This window comes from Girardinichthys multiradiatus, chromosome X (assembly GCF_021462225.1).
Source record: "Girardinichthys multiradiatus isolate DD_20200921_A chromosome X, DD_fGirMul_XY1, whole genome shotgun sequence".
Classification (NCBI taxonomy): Eukaryota; Metazoa; Chordata; class Actinopteri; order Cyprinodontiformes; family Goodeidae; genus Girardinichthys; species Girardinichthys multiradiatus.
The window spans coordinates 2,584,742-2,609,161 of record NC_061817.1 but is presented as its reverse complement, the minus strand read 5'-3'; the positions used below and the strand labels follow the sequence as shown (position 1 = coordinate 2,609,161).

General features: G+C 40.5%; 1 protein-coding gene across 1 annotated transcript; it reads right to left on the bottom strand.

Annotated features, from left to right (window-relative positions):
• Positions 1-6,212: 6,212 nt before the first annotated feature.
• Positions 6,213-24,405, bottom strand: LOC124862563 (cytosolic endo-beta-N-acetylglucosaminidase-like). The gene is made up of 15 exons (XM_047356547.1): positions 24,286-24,405; positions 23,351-23,478; positions 21,849-21,925; positions 21,579-21,780; positions 21,291-21,439; positions 18,168-18,322; positions 13,432-13,580; positions 12,963-13,134; positions 12,772-12,875; positions 12,567-12,678; positions 11,670-11,857; positions 9,851-9,993; positions 8,460-8,559; positions 8,251-8,362; positions 6,213-6,908 (listed from the first exon to the last, which is right to left on the bottom strand). The coding sequence occupies exons 1-15, from the start codon at positions 24,289-24,291 to the stop codon at positions 6,507-6,509; spliced, it is 2,199 nt and encodes a 732-aa protein (XP_047212503.1). The 5' UTR covers positions 24,292-24,405; the 3' UTR covers positions 6,213-6,506.
• Positions 24,406-24,420: the final 15 nt, after the last annotated feature.

Below are 24,420 nucleotides of genomic sequence, written 5' to 3'. Positions count from 1 at the left end.
TTATTTTGTTTTGTTCTGTTTGTCAAGTTTCTTTCTTACTAGACCAAAGACAAGCTATGCTAACTTTTTCAATGAGTGAATGGATTTGCAGGTGACAAATTAACATAAAATATTTGGCTTCAGCTATAGGGGGTCCATGGGCTCTACCTTTTTATATGGGGTACTGTTGAAAAGGTTTAGGACCCAGTTTTACACTTGGAGGAAAACACTGGAAAGGAAAGTGAAGCAGAAACTTTTCAGTCCTGGTGTGGGTTGTCCTCCAGAACAAATGTCCTGACCAAACTACAGTATAAGCTCAGCTGATACTTCGAAGAAATGTGGTTTGAATCCCTGCCAGGGCCCTTCTGCATGCAGTTTGCATGTGTGGCTTCCTCTCACAGTCAAAAAATTTGCATATTTTGTTAAATGCTCTCTATAAATTGCCATAAGGAATGTGTGCATTTATTATGTGTCTCTTTGTTGCCCTGCAGTGGACGTGTGATTTGTGTAAGTGGGTGTAGAAAATTGATGGAGTGATATTTCATTTGCAGATTTCCCAGGAAAGCTCAAATGTAATGGTTTTATGAAATGGTGCTCTACAGTGTAGACCACCATCATGAAAACAAAGACTGAAGGAATATCTGCTGGCGTGATTGTGATCCATCCTCACCATACAGTGCAGTGCCTTGCTAGAATATTTATGCTAGCTCAACGTTTCACATTTTTTTATTTTATAAACAGACTTATCTGGTTTATTGGGATGGCATGTGATAGACCAACTGAGTGTGCAGAATAAACAGTTGAAACGAGGTATTTACGCTGTATAAAAAGATAGTTTTTCTCACTGACATGAAATACGACTAAACTTTTCAGGTTTTGTCATTTACTGAATGCCAGAATGAGAAGATTCTTTTAAACTTTCTTTAAATTCAATGTAGTTTTCTTGATATTTCATAGAATTACCTTTTAAACTTGTATGACTTGGATCAAATATTTTCAGTATCTTTGCACGTTTCTCACAAAAGCTGTGTTTGAGGTGTTGCTTAAAATACAGCTACAGTGCTGACTTCCATTAACTCAAATTACAATTGTCATACAGTTGTGGTTGTCTTGTTACACAGTATGTAAATATCTAGTTTTAGTGCTGCATATTTGGTTTATAAAAAGATGCAGTATAATAAAAGAGGTCCAGATTAGTGTTCTGAGGTTGTATTAATTTTTGCCTTGCAGAAATACACCCTGAACATTTTTACACTTCGTCACATCACAATCACAAATCTATTTTAATGGAACCTTATGTGATAGTACAAGACAAAGTAATGCATAAATATGAAGTGGAAGAAAAACATTGTTTTCAAAATTATTTACAAAGAAGTCTGGCTAATATTTGTATACAGCTACCCTGAGTCAATGCTTTTGCTGTAGCTACAGCTGCAAGTCCTTTGGGGTACGTCTACCAGTTCAATCATCTACAGACTGAAATCTGTGTATGTTCTTCTTTCCTAACTTGTTTAAGCCTAATCAGTTTGAATATAGACCATCTATTAGCATCAATAGATGAAGTCTTACCACATATTTTTTATTGTATTTAGGTCTGGACTTTGACTGGGCCATTCTAACACACACATGCTTTGAACATAAACTGTAAAACAGTTTAAACTACCGCTTTGCACAAATAACTTCTTATGGTTCTCTTCTAGTCACAACTCCATAAAGGTCAGATTTGGGGAGTACACAGCTCAGTTTTTCCGACTACAGATTCTCCTACCTGAGCTGAGTTAAAGTGCACCTCTTGGCTGCTTCTCTAAGTAATGCTCTCCTTGTTTGGCTTAAAATGGACTGAATACCAATGTAAAGCCAAACTTTTAACAATTTTATTTATAAAAGAAAAATTGTATACCATTAATTTACCATCTACTTCACAAATTAGACACTACTTTGTGTTTATATGTGACATAAAAATTGTGGTTATAAAGTGACAAAAATGTGGAACAGTTTAAGGGGTGTTAATACCTAAAAATAATATAGTAAAAGTTATTGTACATTTAGGGTTATGTCAAAAACATAACTACTACTACTCATGGTACTTTCACAAAAATGTATGAACTTAGAAACTGACAAAGCTATAAACGCCACTGATCAGAATTTGAGCTTTAAATGAATGTAAATTAAATAAAAACAAATCTTTGATTAAAATTAACTTTTAAAGTTTACAAATACTTAAATATGCTGCCCCTTTGATTCTCAGCTGAACACTCATTCAAATTCAATTCAGTTCAAAAATGCTTTATTAATCCCAAGGGGAAATTAAATGTTGTTGTGGCTCATATTATGAAGGTTTCCTCAAAGAGTCGTTGTAGATGCTGATGGCTGTGGGCAGGAAGGATTTCCTGTAGCGCTCAGTCTTACAGCAGATCTGAAGAAGCCTCTGACTGAAGACACTGTTGTAGGACAGTCTCATGAAGAGGATGCTCACAGTTCTCCATAATGTTCTTCATTTTATGAAGAATCCTTCTTTGCACAATGATCTCCAGAGGTTCCAGAGGAGTCCCCAGAACAGAGCCAGCCTTCTTTATTAGCTTGTTGAGCTTTTTTAAGTCCCTGGTTCTGATGCTGCTTCCCCAGCAGATGATGGTAGAAGAGATCACACTTTCCACAACAGACTTATAGAAGATATGCAGCATCTGAAACATCGAAGAACCTAAGCTTCATCAAGAAGTACAGTCTGCTCTGTCCCTTCTTGTAAGGTAAGGTAAGTATATACAGGTCCTTCTCAAAAATAACTCTAAACACCTGCAAAAGATTCCTGAGACCTTTAAAACTCCCAGCCTGGTTCATCACTCAAAACCCCAATCATGGGTAAGACTGCCGACCTGACTGCTGTCCAGAAGGCCACTATTGACACCCTCAAGCAAGAGGGTAAGACACAGAAAGAAATTTCTGAACGAATAGGCTGTTCCCAGAGTGCTGTATCAAGGCACCTCAGTGGGAAGTCTGTGGGAAGGAAAAAGTGTGGCAGAAAACGCTGCACAACGAGAAGAGGTGACCGGACCCTGAGGAAGATTGTGGAGAAGGGCCGATTCCAGACCTTGGGGGACCTGCGGAAGCAGTGGACTGAGTCTGGAGTAGAAACATCCAGAGCCACCGTGCACAGGCGTGTGCAGGAAATGGGCTACAGGTGCCGCATTCCCCAAGTCAAGCCACTTTTGAACCAGAAACAGCGGCAGAAGCGCCTGACCTGGGCTACAGAGAAGCAGCACTGGACTGTTGCTCAGTGGTCCAAAGTACTTTTTTCGGATGAAAGCAAATTCTGCATGTCATTCGGAAATCAAGGTGCCAGAGTCTGGAGGAAGACTGGGGAGAAGGAAATGCCAAAATGCCAGAAGTCCAGTGTCAAGTACCCACAGTCAGTGATGGTCTGGGGTGCCGTGTCAGCTGCTGGTGTTGGTCCACTGTGTTTTATCAAGGGCAGGGTCAATGCAGCTAGCTATCAGGAGATTTTGGAGCACTTCATGCTTCCATCTTTCATTTTTCAGCACGACGTGGCACCTGCTCACAGTGCCAAAACCACTGGTAAATGGTTTACTGACCATGGTATCACTGTGCTCAATTGGCCTGCCAACTCTCCTGACCCGAACCCCATAGAGAATCTGTGGGATATTGTGAAGAGAACGTTGAGAGACTCAAGACCCAACACTCTGGATGAGCTAAAGGCCGCTATCGAAGCATCCTGGGCCTCCATAAGACCTCAGCAGTGCCACAGGCTGATTGCCTCCATGCCACGCCGCATTGAAGCAGTCATTCCTGCAAAAGGATTCCCAACCAAGTATTGAGTGCATAACTGTACATGATTATTTGAAGGTTGACGTTTTTTGTATTAAAAACACTTTTCTTTTATTGGTCGGATGAAATATGCTAATTTTGTGAGATAGGAATTTTGGGTTTTCATGAGCTGTATGCCAAAATCATCCGTATTAAGACAATAAAAGACCTGAAATATTTCAGTTAGTGTGCAATGAATCTAAAATATATGAATGTTAAATTTTCATCATGACATTATGGAAAATAATGAACTTTATCACAATATGCTAATATTTTGAGAAGGACCTATATATATATATATATATATATATATAGAGCTTTTCAGCAACGAGACACTCAAAGCGCTGTACATACAATTACAATACAATCACAAAGAAAATAAACAGATACAGACAGAAAAAAAATCAATGATAAAATCAAACACAGGTAATTAAAAATAATAATAAAATAAAGAGAATAGAATGATGGACAAGAAAATGAAAGGAAAATTGGACTGAAAACACAACTAATCATGCCTAAATGATACAGTCAAAGGCCACTCTAAACAAATACGTTTTTAATCTTGATTTAACAGTTTTCTGGCAGTTTATTCCAGATTAGTGGAGCATAAGAACTAAAAGCTGCTTCTCCATGTTTAGTTCTGGTTCTGGTTCTGCAGAGTAGATTTGAGCCAGAAGACCTGAGAGGTCTGGGTGGTTGATACACAGACAACAAGTCTGTAATGTATTTTGGTGCTAAGCCATTCAGTGATTTATAGACTAACAGAAGTATTTTAAACTCTATTCTCTGAGCTACAGGGAGCCAGTGTAGGGACTTTAGAACCGGGGTGATGTGCAGACCTGTGAAGACACCGTTGCAGTAATCAATTCTACTAAAGATGAACGCATGAATTAGTTTTTCAAGGTCTTGCTGAGACATTAGTCCTTTAATCCTGGAGATGTTCTTTAGGTGATAGAAGACTGACCTTGTTACTGTCTTTATGTGCCTCTGAAGGTTCAGGTCTGAGTCCATCACTACACCCAGGTTTCAAGCCTGACTGGTGGTTTCTAGCTGTATTAACTGAAGCTGTGTGCTAACTTTTAAACGCTCTTCCTTTGGTCCAAAGATTATTACTTCAGTTTTGTTTTGATTCAGCTAAAGAAAATTTAGGCCCATCCAGGCATTGATTTCTTCTAAGCATTTACCCAGCGCTTGAATGGGTTCATGGTCACCTGGTGACATCGTGACGCTGTGTGCCAACTTTTAAATGCTCTTCCTTTGGTAGACGGCTTCACAGTTGCATCTCCACTCCAGGTGAACACCGAGGTATTTAAACTCCTCCACCACCTCCACTTCTTCTCCCATGATGGAAATAGTGTTTGACTTGTTCCTGTTTCTCTTCAAATCTACAATCATCTCCTTTGTTTTAGTCACGTTCAAAATGAGATGATTGTTTCCACACCATGCCACAAAGCGGTCCACCACCTTCCTGTACTCAGCTTCTTGTCCATCTCTGATCCACCCCACAACTGCAGAATCATCCGAGTATTTCTGCAGATGACAGGAGTCTGTCTTGTACTGGAAGTCTCAGGTGTACAGAGTGAAAAGGAATGGTGAGAGTACAGTCCCCTGTGGTGCTCCTGTGCTGCTGACTACCTGGTTAGACTCACAACCCTTCAGTCTCACAAACTGTGGTCTGTTTGTCAGGTAGTCTTTGATCCAGGAGATTGTTGAGGCCTCAACCCAACTCCATCGGAATAAGCAAACTGAAGGGGGTCCGGATAGTTTGTTGTTGCTTACTCAGGTGGGCCAAAATGAGTCTCTCTAGGACCTTCATGATGTGAGATGTCAGAGCAACAGGTCTATAGTCATTGAGGACTGATGGGTGAGTTTTCTTTGGTACTGGAACAAGACAGGAGGTCTTCCACAACACTGGAACCTTCTTCTGGGTCACGCTAAGGTTGAAGAGGTGCTGCAGAATCATACAGAGATGATCTGATGACTACAAATATCACAATCTAAACTGAGATCAGGGTGTTGTTGTGAAAAAAAAACCTCATAAATATGCCTGATGTTTATTAAACAGCATCCAAACTGTTTTCCAAAATCCAGACTAGTGTTGGACGTTCCTTACAATATTTCCTAGAACTCAGCTGTGTTATTATTTTATTCAGTGCGCTGTTATCATGGTGTTACTTCTGGAGACTTGTATCAGTGGTTATTTTGGTATATTTCCAACAACACAAGCAAGCAAACATATTTTTTTTTCTTTCTGTGAATGGTAATGAAAGAAATCACAACCTCTCCAGACATCTTACCATCCATGGGAAGTTAGTTTTGTCCTCCTGCAGCCATTTTCCATACATGCTGAGGATGAGTGATTCAACATTTGGCATAAATGTGATTTTAAAAAAAATTGTTTTTGACAAATGTATATTTGTCCAACCTCCTGTAAGGAGAAGACACTGGTTGATTTTATTTATTTCTGCTCATTTCCATTTGTTTTGTGGTGGAAACAATAGCTGCGAGAAGACCTTTAAACAATAGTGATTTTCACACAAAGAACTGCTAAAACACTGCAGGGGTTAGCCTGTGGCAACTCACCACTGCTTCTGTGATTAACCATTAACACATTAAAAGTGATGTGTAGTCCTTCATGGGTTCAATGTCCTGCTCCACTTCATAGCCTTGTGTAAAACAGTCCCAGAGAAAGAGCCTGAGTGAAATCATTTTTCAGATCCTTCTGCATAGCTGAGTTGTCTTCTGCCCCAGTGGCTCTCTGGCACAGGGAAACCGTTACTAATCACTGGCTCCACCACCAGCTCCAACTCCATGGGTGGCTCAGGCACAACCAGCTCCGTCACCCTAAACTGATTGGAGTAGGCTCGGGCCAACAGCTCCAGCTTACCAGGAGGGATTCTTGGATCAGGTCCTCTGAGCCTTCGCCAATACACCCTAAAGTGGCGCACAGATTCTACTGGGTAGTCCCAGCGCAGGGTAGCACAGAGGCGCAGGCAGGGGGACGTGCTTTCTGGTGATGTACCGACTCCACACAGCCAAACCACGTCATCAACACACAAGCCCCGAACAGGGTCGACGGGCAGCTGCAGGGTATCCACATCCAATACCTGACAGAAACAGACCAGCTGGAGTTGAGGTGTGACAATGGGGGAGGATGTCGTGAACTATAATACTTCCAGCAGAAAACAGAAATCTATTTTCTACTCTTCTTTTGCAAAATTGTAAAAAAAAAGCTGCAGAGGAAAAACAATCCCTAAGTTTATGTCAGTTTATGTAAAAAGTTAATCGTATCAATAGGTGGATCTATGTAGATCAAATATTTCTGCTACAATATTACTTTCACTTAATTAATAACAAAGAGAAAAGAATGTCCTTTAGATTATAGATGTAAACTTGAGAGTGGAAATTTGGGTGATGAATAGTGTTACAAGTTTTTTTTAATAAAAAAACTAAACTTTACCACTCTTGGTATCTAAACTGGTTTGGATGCACTCTGAAGCATATTCCATACATTTTAATTGGGGTTAAGGCCAAAGCCATTCCAGAAGCCTAATGTCAGCATGCTTGTTCCTTTCCAGAACCAAGTTATGTGTGAGTGCTTGGGATCGCTGGCTGGATAATGTGTGGACAAAACCCTTTTTTCAGTATGAGCATACAATAATGGGAATCAAGTTTACACTGATGGTTGCCTAAATAATGGTGGCCTACATACTGCCTGATAAGCCAGAGTATCTACCTTTATCATAGTAATGGCCATTTTCTGTTTCTCAATAAACTATTGAAATTGTTTGGTTTTTTTTGTCTGACACTAGGTTGTATGTATATATGAGCCTGTATAGATATTTTTGCTCTGTGTGGATTAGAGAAATAATTAAATTACTGTTTTTAAAATTCATTGATGTTGTTTGTTGCATAAATATTCCACAACAAAAAAAGAAGAGTTCATGAGGCCATTACAGAAGGCAGGGACTGTGCAATTGTGATATAAGTCCTTTACTGAATCCAAGAGAAAGTTTAAAAAAGTTTTTTCATATGGTCCGTCTGTTTTTCTGCATGGACTGAAGAAGGTTGTAAGATGCACAGATTGTTAAATGAAATCCTAACTCCAAAATACAAATAATTAAAAGAGTAAAACAGGGTCAGAGCATATTAACTGGATTTAATTTATGTCACAAAGATGAACTTTGATTTATTTAGGTCTGGCTTTGACTGGGCCCTGCCCTGTTTATGTCACAGAGAGCACATTTAATGAACAATAAATGCCACATCTTTTTTCCCAATTTTGAATAAAAAAAAAAACAACTAAAAACAATGTTAGAAATTGTCCTTGAGACATATAAATACAGGACCATATACATCCCACCTTATCTGGTTAGGTTTTTCTATCTATTTCTCAGGATTATTTGGAAAAATGTGAATGAACACTGTAGAAAGCTGTTGTTGTCTCACCATGATCTCTCCCAGCCTGAAGCTGAAAGACGTGTCCTGAGACCCTCCGTCCCGATGGATAAGTACACACACTTCTCTGAGAACACAGCCATGAAGCTCCAGTTGTGAACATCTGCTCAAAGCAACAATAGAACAGAAAGAGTAGATGTTTAGACTGTAAAATGAAGCTGAATCAACATAACTGCTACTCTGCTGTCACTGTGCCTCACCTAACAATCCACCCATGTGGGTTTATGTTTCCACACAGCTCAGAGATCTGGCTCACTAATAGCGGTCCATTACCCAGAATCTTAGGGGACATACTTGTTACTGTGGAAAAAACAGAACATTTATCAGCTTAAAGTTTAATACAGACTGGTTGCCTTCTTAAAAACCTCTGGTCAGCCTTGGACTGTTTTCTCTGGGTAGAAAAAGGTGTTTAATTTTACATTTATAACTTTAATGGTATTTAAGAGAAGCTTTTTGTTATCTGAGAGTTTAAGATTTTGAAAACGTTTATAAATGTAAATGTTAGGTTAGTTTAAAGAAAGGCAGTTTGCCCAAAATCTAATGTTTACTAAAGTATCCATAAGGCTATAGAGGACCAATCCTGCCATAATTAAGACTAAATACAGAAATAAATAAATGACTCAATAAAATAATTACTGGGTCAAAAGGTAGCTAGAAATATAAATTAGTGTGCCATTAAATGCAACAAACTAATAAGAATAAGAGATTTATTCAATTATCGATCAATTAATCAGATATAAATATATATAAATTTCTATTTTAATCCACTATTTTTGTTTAAACCACTAATTTTCAAATCTTATTTTATTTCTTAAACTCACTGAATGAAAGACTTTTCATAAACTAGGGGAAACATACTACAAGAACTTCCACGTTAAATTAGCATCTTTAAACATTTCCAATGATACTTTCTGAATTATATTAAAATATACATTTTTCAACAATAAATCCTAGTAAATATGGCCAATATTATTCAACATATTACTCTTTTTAAAGTTAACTGTCATTCAAGGATGATTTCTGTCCTGATTAAGAGTTCATTTTCTATAAATGTCACTATGTTTTATTTATATTTCATGTGGCATTTGTAAATTAAATTAGTAATATGTTTCCCCTAGTTTGTGAAAAGTCCGTCATTGAGTGATGCTATTATTTTGAAAGCGCGTCCGAAAACTTATAATTAAATAAACAAAGGAAAAATACAGAGTTCAAGAAAAAAAATATATGATTTGAAAATTTGTGGTTTAAATAAAAATAGTGGATTAAAATAGAAATATATATATTTATATCTGATTAATTGATCAATAACTGAATAAATCTCTTCTTTTTATTATTTTGTTGCATTTAATGGCGCACTAATTTAAATGCAACGAAGCTACTTTTTGGCCTAGTAATTATTTTATTGAGTCAGTTATTTATTTCTGTATTTATTCTTAATTATGGCATGGTCGGTCCTCCATACAGTCGATGTGCGGATCTAACTTTAGGACTTCTACGTTTGTAGAACTATCCAACACCCAATCCAGTGGATTTTTGGATGTGTGCATCTCTTTTATATTGAACTTGAAGTCATGTTATACAAGAAACTTACATGTGACCTCGTGGACATCAGTGTGGGAACAGTGAGAGGAGTCTGTTGTCTTCAGCTGCAAAGAGATAGCGATCCCAGCAGATGCTTTGTAGACAACACTTACCATGATCTTGGAATCCAGTGGCACATGGAGCGAGAAAATCCTGGCAAATACAAAGAAGTAATTTTTTTTAATTTATATGGTATAAACGTTTTATAGTATAAACATTAAAAAACAAAACCATTCAAACTTGATTAAAAGACTGAGCAAATTAAATGATCCAAAGAATTAAGAAGAAATACAATAATATTTGGAAAGATCTTAAGTAAAGGTCCTTTGAATAAGAATCTCTTCAGCTGTTTTTTTTTTTAAACAGTTCGGGCTCTAAAGACAATGTGAAAGCACAGAAAGCTGGTTCCACAGTCAAGGTTCAATAGTCTGGACAGAACCATCCCCTGCAGTTTTATACCTGGACCTTTTGACTACAAGTAGGTTTTAGTTTTAAGACCTGAGCACTCCAGTTGGAGTATGTGGATTTAACTATTTAGTAATATAGGAAGGAGCTTGACCATGAAGGAGCTAAGAGTTAATGTCAGGATTTTTTAATTAATTTCTAACATGAATAGGTAAGCAATGAAATAACATTAAAAAGGAGTGATGTGAACTGTTTGTTCCAGTCAAGAGTCTTGGTGCAGAGTTTGGACCACCTGAAGGTGATCAAAGCTTCTTAAAAAGTCAAGAGCTGGTTAAGATGCTTCTCTGTAAGGACAGACTCGCACCTGGTTGTTGCATTTGATCCCAGAACAGTCTTTTAACCGAATTTGGGATGGAGCAGAGCAGACCTGGTGTAGTAGAATAGCAGTGAAAAGAAACTCCTGAAAGCATCTTGTAATGTAAAATTTTAAAATTGGATGTTTCTGTTATGAAGTTTTCTGTTAACTAAACTATGTGTTTATATTTTCACAAAACCATACATGTAAAAGAGTCATGCTTTTAAAGTATCTTTATAAGCTAATCTAGGGTATAACAAAGCTCTTTACACTGGTTAAAAAATATATTGTGGGTTGGGGTGTTGCAGCGCTAGACCGGGTACCCCATATACATATAGTGGTGAAGAGTACCTATGATAAAAATGTAAGACTTCTACATGTTTAGCAAGTGGGAAAACCGGCATTGTATCAAATACTGGTTCTCCCCACTGTAATTCTACATGCTACCACCTTGAACGATGCAGTTACAGAAATTTGTACCAAAAGGTGGTTATGCAAAGTATTAACTCCCTGTGGCGGTGAGGGGCTGAATACAAATGCACACCTCTTTTTTCTAATTTTGATGTTTTGTCAAAAATTTCTAAAAGCATGCATCCTTTCCCTTCCACTTTATAATTTTGCTCTGCTATGTGTTGGTCTGTCACATTAAATCCCCCTAAAAAACACAGGCGTCTGTTGTTGGAATGTAACAAAATGTGAAAAGGTTTAATGGGTTCAAATTCTTACGCAAGACACTGTACTTATTATACAGAAAATCATTAATTCACTGTAAACATCCATATTTTTCTCTCTGCCAACCATTACCCCATACAGTATAAAGTTACAATAAATGTACACAAACAAATGTAGTGTCTTCCTATCCTTGCAGGGACCTTGCATTGACTTCCATTCAATGTTATAGCCTAACCCTGACCCTAAAACTAACCTAAACTCAATTTATACCTTGTTTCAAAACTTAACCATTAACCAACATAACCAATTTCTGTGGGACACACTGTTAGTGTTCCATCACGGGTTGATCCACACAAGGTTAGACAGACATGCGCACACACACAGACACACACATTACTTAGCACAAACTGGGGTGTTTAAAGTTGCAGGGATAAGTCCATGCAGCAGCAGGGAACAGCCTCCATTCCAGGCATCTTCAGGGCAGCCACTGCTCTTGACCTGGCCATGATCCTCTAGATCCATGTGGTAGTATAAGGGCTGGATCTCCTGAGCAGTCAGGTTGAACCAGCTCTTCTTTGTCTCATGCTGCAACACACAGAAATAGCAAGCAAAAATCACTGTTTTCCTTAGGTTTAACTGAATGTCAAATTCTGATGTTGAAATCTGCAAAATAATAAAGTGAAACCAAAGTGTGTTTCAGATTGAATAAAGATTTAATTCCAGTTCAAAGGATGACTTCAAGTTTTAACTTTTATTTTTGTTAGTTTAAACTACCTTTTTTCTCATGTACAAACATTACTGCTCTTCAAGCTCCATATGTCACCAATAAACCTCCTACAACTTAAAGTGCAGGGCTGCTGCAGAAAGGTCTGATCAAAATGCTGTAGGTATACAGCACATCCAGTATATAAGGGCTTATACAGTAGCATGAGGCTGACAAACAAGGACATAAGCTTAAAACTAAATAAGTAATTGGTCAACAGTGTAAAGGATCAAGGAGTTGACCAGTGTTCATTGCAGGCAGCAAGATGTTAGAAAAAACACTTGTATGAGACATTGTAAAACTGGTCATAGAACACTGCAGCAATCTGTGCGCTAACTCTGCTCATCATGAGCTGGACGTTGGTCAAACCGTATGCAAGGACAGTGGTTAGAAAACTGGTAAAAATTACTTTACGATCAATTATCTGGAAGACTGCTGACTTGCAGGTTGTCCACCAGACAGTCATTAACACCCTCCACAGGAAGGGTATGCACAAAATGTGTGTATTTTGACCAAAAAAAGCTCAAGTACCTGTCCTTTCCAGTAAACTGCTTTCCCAAAGCCCTGACAGAAGGAGGAGATAAATGGAAGACGTGAGGCAAGTTGGTGGATGTACAGGTAATCTGAGAGAAGAGCCCAGAACCTACAGGAGGGAGCAGAGCATTTCATTCTCATTTTATATGAGGAACCTTCATCAGATGTACAATCTACAAGGTGAATGCTGAGCTGGTCTCACTTGTCTTGATTAGTACGGAATTCACTCTTATTATGGACCTCGTACACCCATCCAGGAGCAAAGATCGCAACAGAGAAGTTGTGCTTCCGAATGATATCCAGAGCCTGTCAACAAACCAGAACAAGATGCAGCACATAGGCAGTGTTCTGAGAGCTCACAACTGTCACGGAGAGGCTCTTCACAGTATTTACCTTATTTGTTTCCAGCATGCCTCCCACTACCTTTCCTCTGGCAAACACATCCACCCCAATGTACACATCTGCCTGACGACCTTGGACCCCAGGGTACTCCTTCATCCACTCCAGGTTCTCCTCTGTCCAGTTGTAATTTGTAAAAAAACCATCACAGGCATCGAAAAACACCCTATCAGATTAGATTAAACACAAGCCAACCAATCCGATTTTAGGAAAATGTGTCATGGTGACAAATAAAAGAATCTCTTGTCATTTCATGCATATCAAAAATATACAATGAAACAAAACGAAGTTGAATGAAGAGAGAAAGCAGAGGTGTAGTTGTTCCCTGGAGGTCAGCTTTAAGCTGTGTCTCTGTCTTTCCTCCACAATAAACCGTTCACCATCCATCAAACGTCATCGAAGACCATCCTTATATCAACTGGAACTATACAACACCCATATTCATAGCACATGGAGCCTTCACCTGTTGGTCTGGTTGAGTTCATTCTGCCATGTAAGTTCTCCGTTCTCAATAACGCTGTCGTACCACAGGATCAGGCTGCTGGGCACTCGCTCATGCATCTGCTCTGTCAGATAGCGCAGAAACAACGGAGTGTTCTTCACAGCTGCCTCCTGCAAACCCAAATTACTCACATGAGTTCAGAGATTCTATCTGTTGACTTCTTTACTCATTACCGGTATGTACACAGCTAGAGCATTTCATTATTATTCACAAAGACCCAAGACTTGTGCTTATTTAGTCCGTTTACCGTATAAAACATTTTTACTGAACTGCTACATTATAATTGCCGGTTAATATAGTCAGTCATTTTCTTTTTTTTTTTTTACCGTGTCCTGTCCGGCAGAATATCGCTCAGAATTGTTGTCTGAGTGCCAAGAAATTGCCCAACAGATTTACTTTCCCAAGCGGAGCATCACAGCTAATGCTTTAAAGCTCTGCTTGACATTTATAAAATAAACTTTATTATAAACTTCTTTGGGAATATTTCAATTGTTACGGACACGGAGACTGAAATAAAAAGGAAAAAAGAAGCTCAAAAAAGAGAGAGATGGGGGAAAAAGGGGAGAAAAGGAGGAAAAAGTGGAGGAGAGAAAGAAGGATGAAGAGAATACAAGATTACACCCTGCTTGCTTAAACACCTGTAGTCAGTCATTTTCTACCGCTTATTCCATAGTGGGTCACGGGGACCTGGTGCCTATCTCCAGCAGTCTATGGGTGAGATGCGGGGTACACCCTGGACAGGTCGCCAGTCCATCGCAGGGCAACACACAAACAACCACATACACACTCATTCATACACCTAAGGTCAATTTTAGAGTGACCAATTAACCTAACAGGCATGTCTTTGGACTGTGGGAGGAAGCCAGAGTACCCGGTGAGAACCCACGCATGCACGGGGAGAACATGCAAACTCCATGCATAAAGGCCCCAGGCCGGGAATCGAACCCAGGACCTTCTTGCTGCAAATCATTTCTTAATTGCCCCTTTTCTCACCCCTCGCTTTTATAAAAAAACGCACATCCTGTGTCATTAAAAAACTAATAGGAGGTTAGAAAGTGGACAGGGCTGGAACCTAACAGTGTCTTCTGTTTTAGGTCTAGTTTTTACTTTGTTCAGGAAGATTACATTTTTGTGTATTTTTGTAGATATAATTTAGTTTTATTACTATGTTTGTGTATTTTCTTTCATTGTTTCAGTGGATCCACGCCTTACTAGCAGCACATTTTCTCTAAAACGTAGTGAGAAAGGTCTGCCAGCAGTTGGAGGTGTCTGCATAAACACTGACATCATCTATGTTGTCAGTTGTTTTGGGGCGTCTCTTACCTGATAAAGTGAAGGCATTATGATACAATATGGGAAAGAAGATAAGTCAATGAGGGGACAGTGATGCTCGGAATAAGGTTCTGCTGGGAAACGTTGTGTGATGCTATTCACTTAGAAAAGATGGGAGCAGTATTTGCAATGGTGCAAATGATCTGGAGGTGTCATTCTACATTCCACGCCTTACCTACACCAAGTGCTGAACTGAAACAAAGAGAGCATATATTCAAGCGCCCAAATGAGCTTCCTTTGAACAGCTACTGGGCTCATCCTCATGGAAATATCGGGGAAGTCCATGTTCTGCTCACTAATAAAAGTCCCATCTATCCTAGCTGATCGGAGTCATCCATGGAGAAACGAAACTCCCACCGGGCTGCAGATATTCCCTGCCATGATTCAGATCTAACTGGTTCAAAAAGTTACTGATACCATCAGTTAGTTTTTAAAATTTGAACATGGAACTTTGTAGATGTTGTAAGTGGTGACTTTTTTGTTTGGTACAGTAGACTTTATGTTCTACTGAGGACTGTAAAACAAATTGCCCCTTGGTGATAACAAAGCTACCTTGGAGAACACAGCTGTTCCACAAACCCTCTGTATCAACAGCTGAGGTGGTAAGGGTGGGCTTCATGTACAGACCTCTCAACAAAGTCTTCTGAGTGTCTGGATGATAAATATCCTACAAATGTCTAAGAAAGGCAATGATTGCCTCTCATACCAGGCATGGATGTTTTACTGGCAGCACTGACCCCTCCCCATGAGATGCTGTTATTGAGCAGTTGTTTCTTTTTTATATAATTAAAACAAATAGGTTGTATGACTATTTTTGGTGGGGGTAAATACTCGTACTCGTCGTCTTCCGCTTATCCGGGACCGGGTCGCGGGGGCAGCAGACTCAACAGAGACGCCCAGACGTCCCTCTCTCCAGACACCTCCTCCAGTTCCTCCAGGGGGAGCCCAAGGCGTTCCCAGGCCAGCCGAGAGACATAGTCCCTCCAGCGTGTCCTGGGCCGTCCCCTGGGCCTCCTCCCGGTGGGACGTGCCTGGAACACCTCCCGAGGAAGGCGTCCAGGAGGCATCCGGTATAGATGCCCGAGCCACCTCAACTGGCTCCTCTCGATGTGGAGGAGCAGCGGCTCTACTCCGAGCCCCTCCCGGATGGCCGAGCTCCTCACCCTATCTCTAGGGGAGTGCCCGGCCACCCTACGGAGGAAACTCATTTCAGCCGCTTGTATCCGGGATCTCGTTCTTTCGGTCATGACCCAAAGTTCATGGCCATAGGTGAGGGCAGGAACGTAGACCGACCAGTAAATTGAGAGCTTTGCTTTTCGGCTCAGCTCTCTCTTCACCACAACGGACCGGCACAGCGCCCCCATTACTGTGGCAGCCGCACCGATCCGTCTGTCGATCTCCCGCTCCATTCTTCCCTCACTCGTGAACAAGACCCCGAGATACTTAAACTCCTCCACTTGAGGCAGGAATTCCCCTCCAACCTGAAGAGGACAAGCCACCCTTTTCCGGTCGAGAACCATGGCCTCGGACTTGGAGGAGCTGATCCTCATCCCAGCCGCTTCACACTCGGCTGCGAACCGCCACAGCGCATGCTGTAGGTCTTGGCTAGAGGGGGCCAGCAGGACCACATCATCCGCAAAAAGAAGAGACAAAATCCACTGGTCCCCAAACCCGACCCCCTCCGGCCCTTGGCTGCGTCTAGAAATCCTGTCCATAAAAGTTATGAACAGGACCGGTGACAAAGGGCAGCCCTACCGGAGTCCAACATGCACCGGGAACAGGTGCGACTTAGTGCCGGCAATGCGGACCAAACTCCTGCTCCGCTCGTACAGGGACCGGATGGCCTCTAGTAAAGGGCCCCCCGATTCCATACTCCTGGAGCACCCCCCACAGGGCATCACGAGGGACACAGTCGAATGCCTTCTCCAGGTCCACAAAACACATGTGAACCGGTTGGGCAAACTCCCATGAACCCTCGAGCACCCTGTAGAGGGTATAGAGCTGGTCCAGTGTTCCACGGCCGGGACAAAAACCACACTGCTCCTCCTGAAGCTGAGGTTCGACTATCGGTCGGACTCTCCTCTCCAATACCCTGGCGTAGGCCTTACCAGGGAGGCTGAGGAGTGTGATCCCCCTGTAGTTGGAACACACCCTCCGGTCCCCCTTCTTATAAAGGGGGACCACCACCCCAGTCTGCCAGTCCAGAGGCACTGTCCCCGACCGCCACGCAATGTTGAAGAGACGTGTCAACCATGACAGCCCTACAACATCCAGAGACTTGAGGTACTCAGGGCGGATCTCATCCACCCCCGAAGCTTTGCCACCGCGGAGCTTTTTAACCACCTCGGTGACTTCAGCCTGGGTGATGAAAGAGTTCAACCCCGAGTCCCCAGCCTCTGTTTCCACCACGGAATGCGTGATGGCAGGATTGAGGAGATCCTCGAAGTACTCCTTCCACTGCCCGATAATGTCCTCAGTCGAGGTCAGCAGTCTCCCGTCCCCACTATAAACAGTGTTGGCGAAGCACTGCTTCCCCCTCCTGAGGCGACGGACGGTTTGCCAGAATCGCTTCGAGGCCAACCGGTAGTCCTTCTCCATGGCCTCACCGAACTCCTCCCAGGTCCGAGTTTTCGCCTCTGCCACAGCCCGGGCCACAGCACGCTTGGCCTCACGGTACCCGTCAGCCGCCTCAGGAGTCCCACAAGCCAACCACAGCCGATAGGACTCCTTCTTCAACTTAACAGCATCCCTTACTGCCGGTGTCCACCACCGGGTTCTGGGATTGCCGCCGCGACAGGCACCGCAGACCTTGCGGCCACAGCTACGGGGGGTAAATACTATACATTTATATAATTATTATGTGAGAATATGATACCGCCACATCTAAAACAAGGATGAATACAAAGTGTTTGAAGTGGCAACTGTACATGGAAGAAATACACCTATCAGTAAAATTAACAACTAAATCATTTTCTGTGCGTGTTACTGTGAGCTACCACAACATAGGGGTTGGTAAGAGTTATTTGTGTTGTTCTTTAAGTTTCTATGGTACAAGAGATCTGACATAACTTGTGTGTGTTAGCGGTGCATGATCTGGTTGAGCTTAACTGTTTCTATAGCTTTTAGATCTACCATAAAAATGGTGATTTATTTAAGATTTTTCACAAGTGTTTTTTATATTAAACCGTCTATTTAAATTTTTTTAAGTCAGTTTGATTTAAAAAAAAATGTTTTTTAGTGCTTATGCTTTTTACAAATAAATGCACAACTAAAGTGGTCTTTCAAATAACATGCATGCAGCAACGGAGGATATCAGAGTTTGTGGTCAGAAGTGGTGTGAGGAGAAGTGCAGATGTATTACTCACACTCAGAGCATTCTCTATATTAATGAGCCAGCCCTCAAAGCCATAATACTGACTGATCTGGACTAGTTTGTCAGCCACTGCCCGGTAGGACTCCTCATCCTTCAGGAAGGCCTCGCACATTGCAGCTCCATTAGTCCATTCAGTGATGAAAGTTCCTAGAAAGCAGGCCAGTGTTTCATATTACAACAGAAGATGTGAAGACAGGTCAGACCCGCAACTAAATTTGTTGCGTCATCATAATTTTACAAAAGTGGATTGGCCTCATAGCCAAACCGGTAGAGCAAGCACAACGCATACAGTAGTGTCAGAGATGCTCCACATTTGATTCCTGACTCGTGGCCAATTCCTGCACGCTGTTCCCTCTCCTTTTATACTTTTTGTTTGTCCATATTTATGTAAAACAGAGAATCCTAAAACTTATTTGTAATAGAAGTTATTCTTTTAGACCTCTGTGTGCAATTTGAAAACCGACTTTATTCTGCTCAGGTATACAGGTGGCTATGTGTTTCAATAATATTAGGAAAATAACAATTTAAGCAACACAGTATAAAAGGCAGTCACCCAGGAATAAGCTTAGCTAACCAGTAGGTTCAAACTCAGAACCTCCAGCCTGCCTGACTTGACTATTTTATTACTTCTAATTGGTGATGCACCAATATCAAAATTAATGCCGATATCAATATCTGATATTAATATTGGCTGTCAGCGCCATTTTGTAATGCTTATACATTCATAAATGATGTGTAAATGGTGTATATTATTTTTTTGTATTTTGATTCTTTGTATAAATCAGTTAAAACAAAGGCATTTCATTTGTAATGGTTTGGATTTAAAAACATTGGTGAAGAAAATGTGTATGCATGTAATTTAGTTATAGAGGGTCCTGTTTTGTTGTTATTGCCCACGAAGAAGAAATTGTTCCTCATTTGTCTTGAAAGAAATAAATGATGGCTGACGGAGCATCATGGCAGTTACCAGCACCCGATACCAATATGTTAAAAAATGACTAACATTGGCCAGTACAGACGTCAGTGCCAATATATCGTCCATCCCTACTTCTAATACTGACACCGAACAAACAATATGTAAAGCCTTGCAAAAGTAATCATACCTCTTCAACGTTTTCATCATTTGTCAAACCAAAATCTTCGATGTTATTTGTTGTGATTTTATGAGGTTGAACAACACAATTGTTGTTTTTTTTAAAATACCAAACTTAAAGGTTTAGCCTACGTTTGTAGTCATCCTTTACTCTCAAGTCCTTTGCAGGCTCGAACAGGTTTTCTGTCCTGTATTTATTTTGTATTATTCTTTCCATCAACTCTGACCAGCTTCCCTGTCCCTGCTGAAGAAAATGATCTCCACAGCACCAGGTTTTACAGCTGAGATGGTGTGTTAGTTTTCCTTCACATTTAGCATTTTGCGTGAAGGCCAGAATTTCAGTTTTGTCAGTTCAGTCATCTAAACCAGAGCACCTTATCTACATGTTTGTTGTATCCCCTACATAGTGTATGGCAAGCTGCAAATACAACTTATTCTGGCTTTCAATGGCTTTTCTACTTACCACGCATTCATAGAGGCCAGAAGTGTGGAGTGCACAACTAATAGTTGTCTTGTTAATGGATTTTCCTCCAGGGAGAATCGTCAGTGCACACAACTCCTGATCCCGAGCAAAATGATGGGTGGACGGTTCAGGAGTACATCCAAGAATTTTGGCCCACTCATCTTTGCAGAATTGTTGTAATTTAGGCCCATTGGAGGATTTTCAAGCATGAAGAGCCTTTTTAAGATCATGCCACAGGACCTCAATAGGATTCAGGCCAGGAGTTTGACTAGGCCACTCCAAAGTCTTTATTTTGTTTTTCTTTAGCCATTCAGAAGTTGAGTTGCTGGTGTGTTTTGGATCACTGTCCTGCTGCAGAACCCAAGTTCATTTCAGCTTGAGGTCACGAACAGATGGACAGACATTCTCTTTAAGGATGTTCTGGTAAACAACAGAATTCATGGTTCCATTTATTACAATGGGTCTTTTTTAGGTCCTGAAGCAGCAAAACAGCCCCACACTGCCACCACCATATTTTACTGGTGGTATGCTCTTTTATTGAAATGCGGTGTTGCTTTTACGCTAGATGTATTGGGTCACACACCTTCTAAAAAGCCCAACTTTTGTCTCGTCACAGAGCATTTTCCCCAAAGTGTTGGGGATCATCAAGATGTTTTCTGGAAAATTTGAGACAAGCCTTAATGTTCTTTTTGTCCAGCAATGGTTTGATCTTGGAACTCTGCCATGCAGGCCATTTTTGCCCAGTCTCTTTCTTATGGTGGAGACATGAACTCTGACCGTATCTGAGACAAGTGAGGCCTGCAGTTATTTGGAAGTTGTTGTGGGGTCTTTTGTGACCTCTTGAATGAGTCTTTGCTGCGCTCTTGGGGTAATTTTGGTCGGCCAGCAGCTCCTGGAAAGGTTAACCACTGCTCCATGTTTTCTTCATTTGTGGATAATTGTTCTCACTGTGGTTCGCTGGAGTTCCAAAGCTTTAGAAATGGTTTTGCAACTTTTTCCAGAATGATAGAACTCAATTACTTTCTTTCTCATATGTTCCTGAATTTCTTTGGATCTCGGCATGATGTCTAGCTTTTGAGGATGTTTTGGTCTACTTCACCTTGTCAGGCAGGTCCTATTTAAGTGGTTTCTTGATTGAGAACAAGTGTAGCAGTAATCAGGCCTGGGTGTGGCCTGATGAACTCAAGGACCTCTGAGTTCCTTGAGTTCATCAGGAACGGAGGGGGCATTCACTTTTTCACAAAGGGCCATATAGGTTTGCATTTTTTTGTCCCTTAATAAAGACAAACTTCATTTAAAAACTGCATTTTGTGTTTACTTGTGTTGACTAATATTTAAATTTGTCTGATGATCTGAAACACTTAAGTGTGACAAACATGCAAAAAAACAAGAAATCAGGAAGAGAGCAAACAACTTTTTCACACCACTGTATATTGAAATATTTCACCATAACATGAACAAATGTGTAATAGTTCAAAGGGGTGTGAACACTTTTGCAAATCGCTGTAAAAACAACTTCAGCATACTGTGTGTCTACTATACTGCATTTTGTTGCTTACCGAGAACTATGACTCCGTGTTTATGTGCAGCATTTGTCCACACGGCTGGAGGAATAGTAACCAAGTGATGTGTGAAGTAGTTGAAAATATCTATGTACTGCCAATGGTAGAAGGCATATGGTGCCTCTGAATTTGTGCCTTGGATAAAACTTAAAAAGAGAAGTAAGAAATTTCATTATAACACATCGATTTTAATGCACACCTTCCAAAAAAATCTTCTAAAAGGAAAACGTCAAAATGTATTTATTAACCAAAGATAAAAATCATGGGTCAATTAGAAATAAATACCGGTCATCCAGGTAGCCACCCATCATGTCGTGAGACACCAATGTCCGACGTAGACAGTTGACCAGACGGGGCTCCCGAGGTGCCAGAGGAACAACTGCCACGTTAAAGGAGTTTGCCTTGCTTCGGTTCCATGACAACAACTCATCCATGGAGGATAGACCACAGCTGATAGGTTCGGTTGTCTCTGCATCATAATGTTCAGCTGGAACAGGAAATAAACATAAAACCAGCACAACACAACACATCATCATGCAGGCTATGTCACCTTACCAGGAAGAGAGGAAGGCGTCAACTTGATTATCTCATGAACACTTGAGTCCACAGGCTGATCAAAACAGGACTCAAACCTGAAGAAATAAAAATGAAAGGATGGGTCAGAATTCCCTTCATCTGAATGGAGATTAGACAGAAACCATAGTTTGGTTTAAAAAAAAAAAAAAAAACAGGAGTGTCGAGATCAGTGCTCAATTAGACTGTGCAGAACTTGGGTGTACCTTTAGATCTAAAATTTTAAATCCACATTAAGTCTGTTACCAAAACAGCTTACTATCAACTGAAACTCAAAACTCTATTGGTCTACAAAGCATTAAATGGTATGAGGCCAAAATACATTACCAAGTTGCTTGTCAAATATAACCCATTTAGCCTGAACTGTCAGGTTTTCAGAGACCTGCCTACTCAGTGTTTCCAGGACCAGAACTCCACAAGGTGAAGCAGCATTTAGTTTCAATGCTCTTTAGCTGTGGAACAAACTCCTTGAAAACCTGAGATGTGCAGAAACTGTTGGTTCCTTTAAATCAGGACTGAAAACATTATGTTTACAGCAGCTTGACTTATACTGAGAATACAGACAGATGTCTTGCTTTGGGCATACACGCAACTAAATAGCCCTTAAAAGCTACCAAGATACTCCATACTCCCACAGAACCCTCAACAAAATACCTAGAGGGACACAGTCATAAGCCTCTCCCCAGATCCAGAAAGAGAAGTGTCACAAAAATGTGGGTTAATCACAACAGGTATTGTCATTTTGTACTATTCACAAATTATATAGCAATTTCATGTTTTCCTAAAATAATGCAGCCCTATTAATAACCAGACAGAAAAGCTTGTGAAAGTAAAAGTATTGCTGTGGCTGTAAAAACTATGAAAAAAAATTAAAAAAGCAGACAAAGTCAGGGTTCAAGGGACAATTAGCAGGAGACCAGATTCTGCTGATGGAGTCTTCAATCAGTTGTAGCTTAGTGAGCTCTGACCAGCATACAGGCCACAGAGTAGGTAGCTCCAACAGTATCATTTGTACAGGGAAATCCCTCTCCCTTGAAAGCGGTTTGGTGTGTTATCTAGGTGCATATGAATCACTTACTGTCCCCACCACCAGACTTACTTTATAGAAGCACAGAAGACTAAGAGCTGCTGCTTGTACCTGCTTGTTTCAGCACAACTGTACAGTCATGATAAAACCAAGACACACAGCCCCCAACTCTAAAATCTCATGTACAAAGTACATACTTATAGCATTTTTGGGATGTACCTAACTTTGTTGACCCTTTTTTTACTCGATCTTTGATTAATAAAAATGGTGGATCCATCTATGGTGTATGGATCTGTTCACTTGAGGTTAAGTTTCAAACAACCTTACAAAGACCACATCATTTATGCGTTAAAGCCATAGACAGGGCGTTTTTTGTTTAGACTGAAGCTACAAACTTTAACCTGCTAGTAACCATAGTGACATCGCATGTAAAGAAGTTTTTTTCTTGGGACACTACCTTGTTTTTTTGCTGTCATCTTCCCCGTCTTCAGTCTTGTCTCCACTTCTGTGGACATTACTAGCAGATGGAAACCCGTGTTCTCCAAGGATCTCGTTTTTATCACCAGCTAAAGCCATTTCTCTGCACTTTCAGATGGAAAAGAAACCAGGAAATCCCAAGGCAAACAACTACTTCCGACTTTATCCTTTCAGAATAAAGGCGCGGTGTCCAAAGCATACAGTGTTCGATCGTAGATTGAGCACCGTTGATCTTCAACAATAATAATAATAATAATAATAATGATGATAAAAATACTAAGAAGAATAAGAAGATGAACAATAACAAGAATTTAGCTGTAACAAAAAGGAACCGTATAAACATACTAAAAAACTATTTTAATCTAGTGATTAAACGAATTAAAATACATGTTCACGTTTTATTTAAAGTGCTGGGTTTCTTTAAATTAATATTGAAAAGTGGAAATATTTCTTATTTATATTTTATCTGTGATTATTTTTCTTCTTTCTATAGCCTGAAGAATGAAATCGTGCATTTCATTGACCACTTCAAGATGGACAGAAGCCAGAGGGACAAAGGCACCGATCTTTTGTTGTCGAGTGGAACCAGAGCCTTTTAGTTTCATAAGACTAGCCTCTAATATGAATTCACAGGAAGCGTACAACAAAGGGACATTAACGTGGAAACCTGAAATGAACGGCACGAGTGGAAGAAACATTTAACATTCAAAAAACCTCACAGCGCGGTTTTATATAAAACTGTTAGACATACAGGTGCATAATGTGACAAAAAATCAGGTGTAACTAATAAGGCATCTAAGAGACATACTAAACAAGTTTGAATGGACTGGAACTGGAACGAGCTTTTGTGAATTTTAGCGGACTTTATTATAGCTAAATAAATCCTTGTTAAGACGTCTTGTTTTTTTGACCGACCTTCATGCTTCAGGGTTGATGGGGCTTGTTACTGATAGTAGTATCTGTTGGAGGATCTGTAACAAGAGGCTCTTTGGTCGTGTCCTCCCCCATAATCTTAACAGGGAAGTGACGTCCCCGACCCAGCAGATTGCT

What these genes read in the sequence shown, in the direction of transcription:
- LOC124862563 (XM_047356547.1), bottom strand. An exon ending in ACACGGAGTCATAGTTCTCG is followed by an intron (nt 18,323 to 21,290) that starts GTAAGCAACAAA and finishes CCTGCTTTCTAG; the next exon opens with GAACTTTCATCACTGAATGG. An exon ending in ATATAGAGAATGCTCTGAGT is followed by an intron (nt 13,581 to 18,167) that starts GTGAGTAATACA and finishes TTGGGTTTGCAG; the next exon opens with GAGGCAGCTGTGAAGAACAC.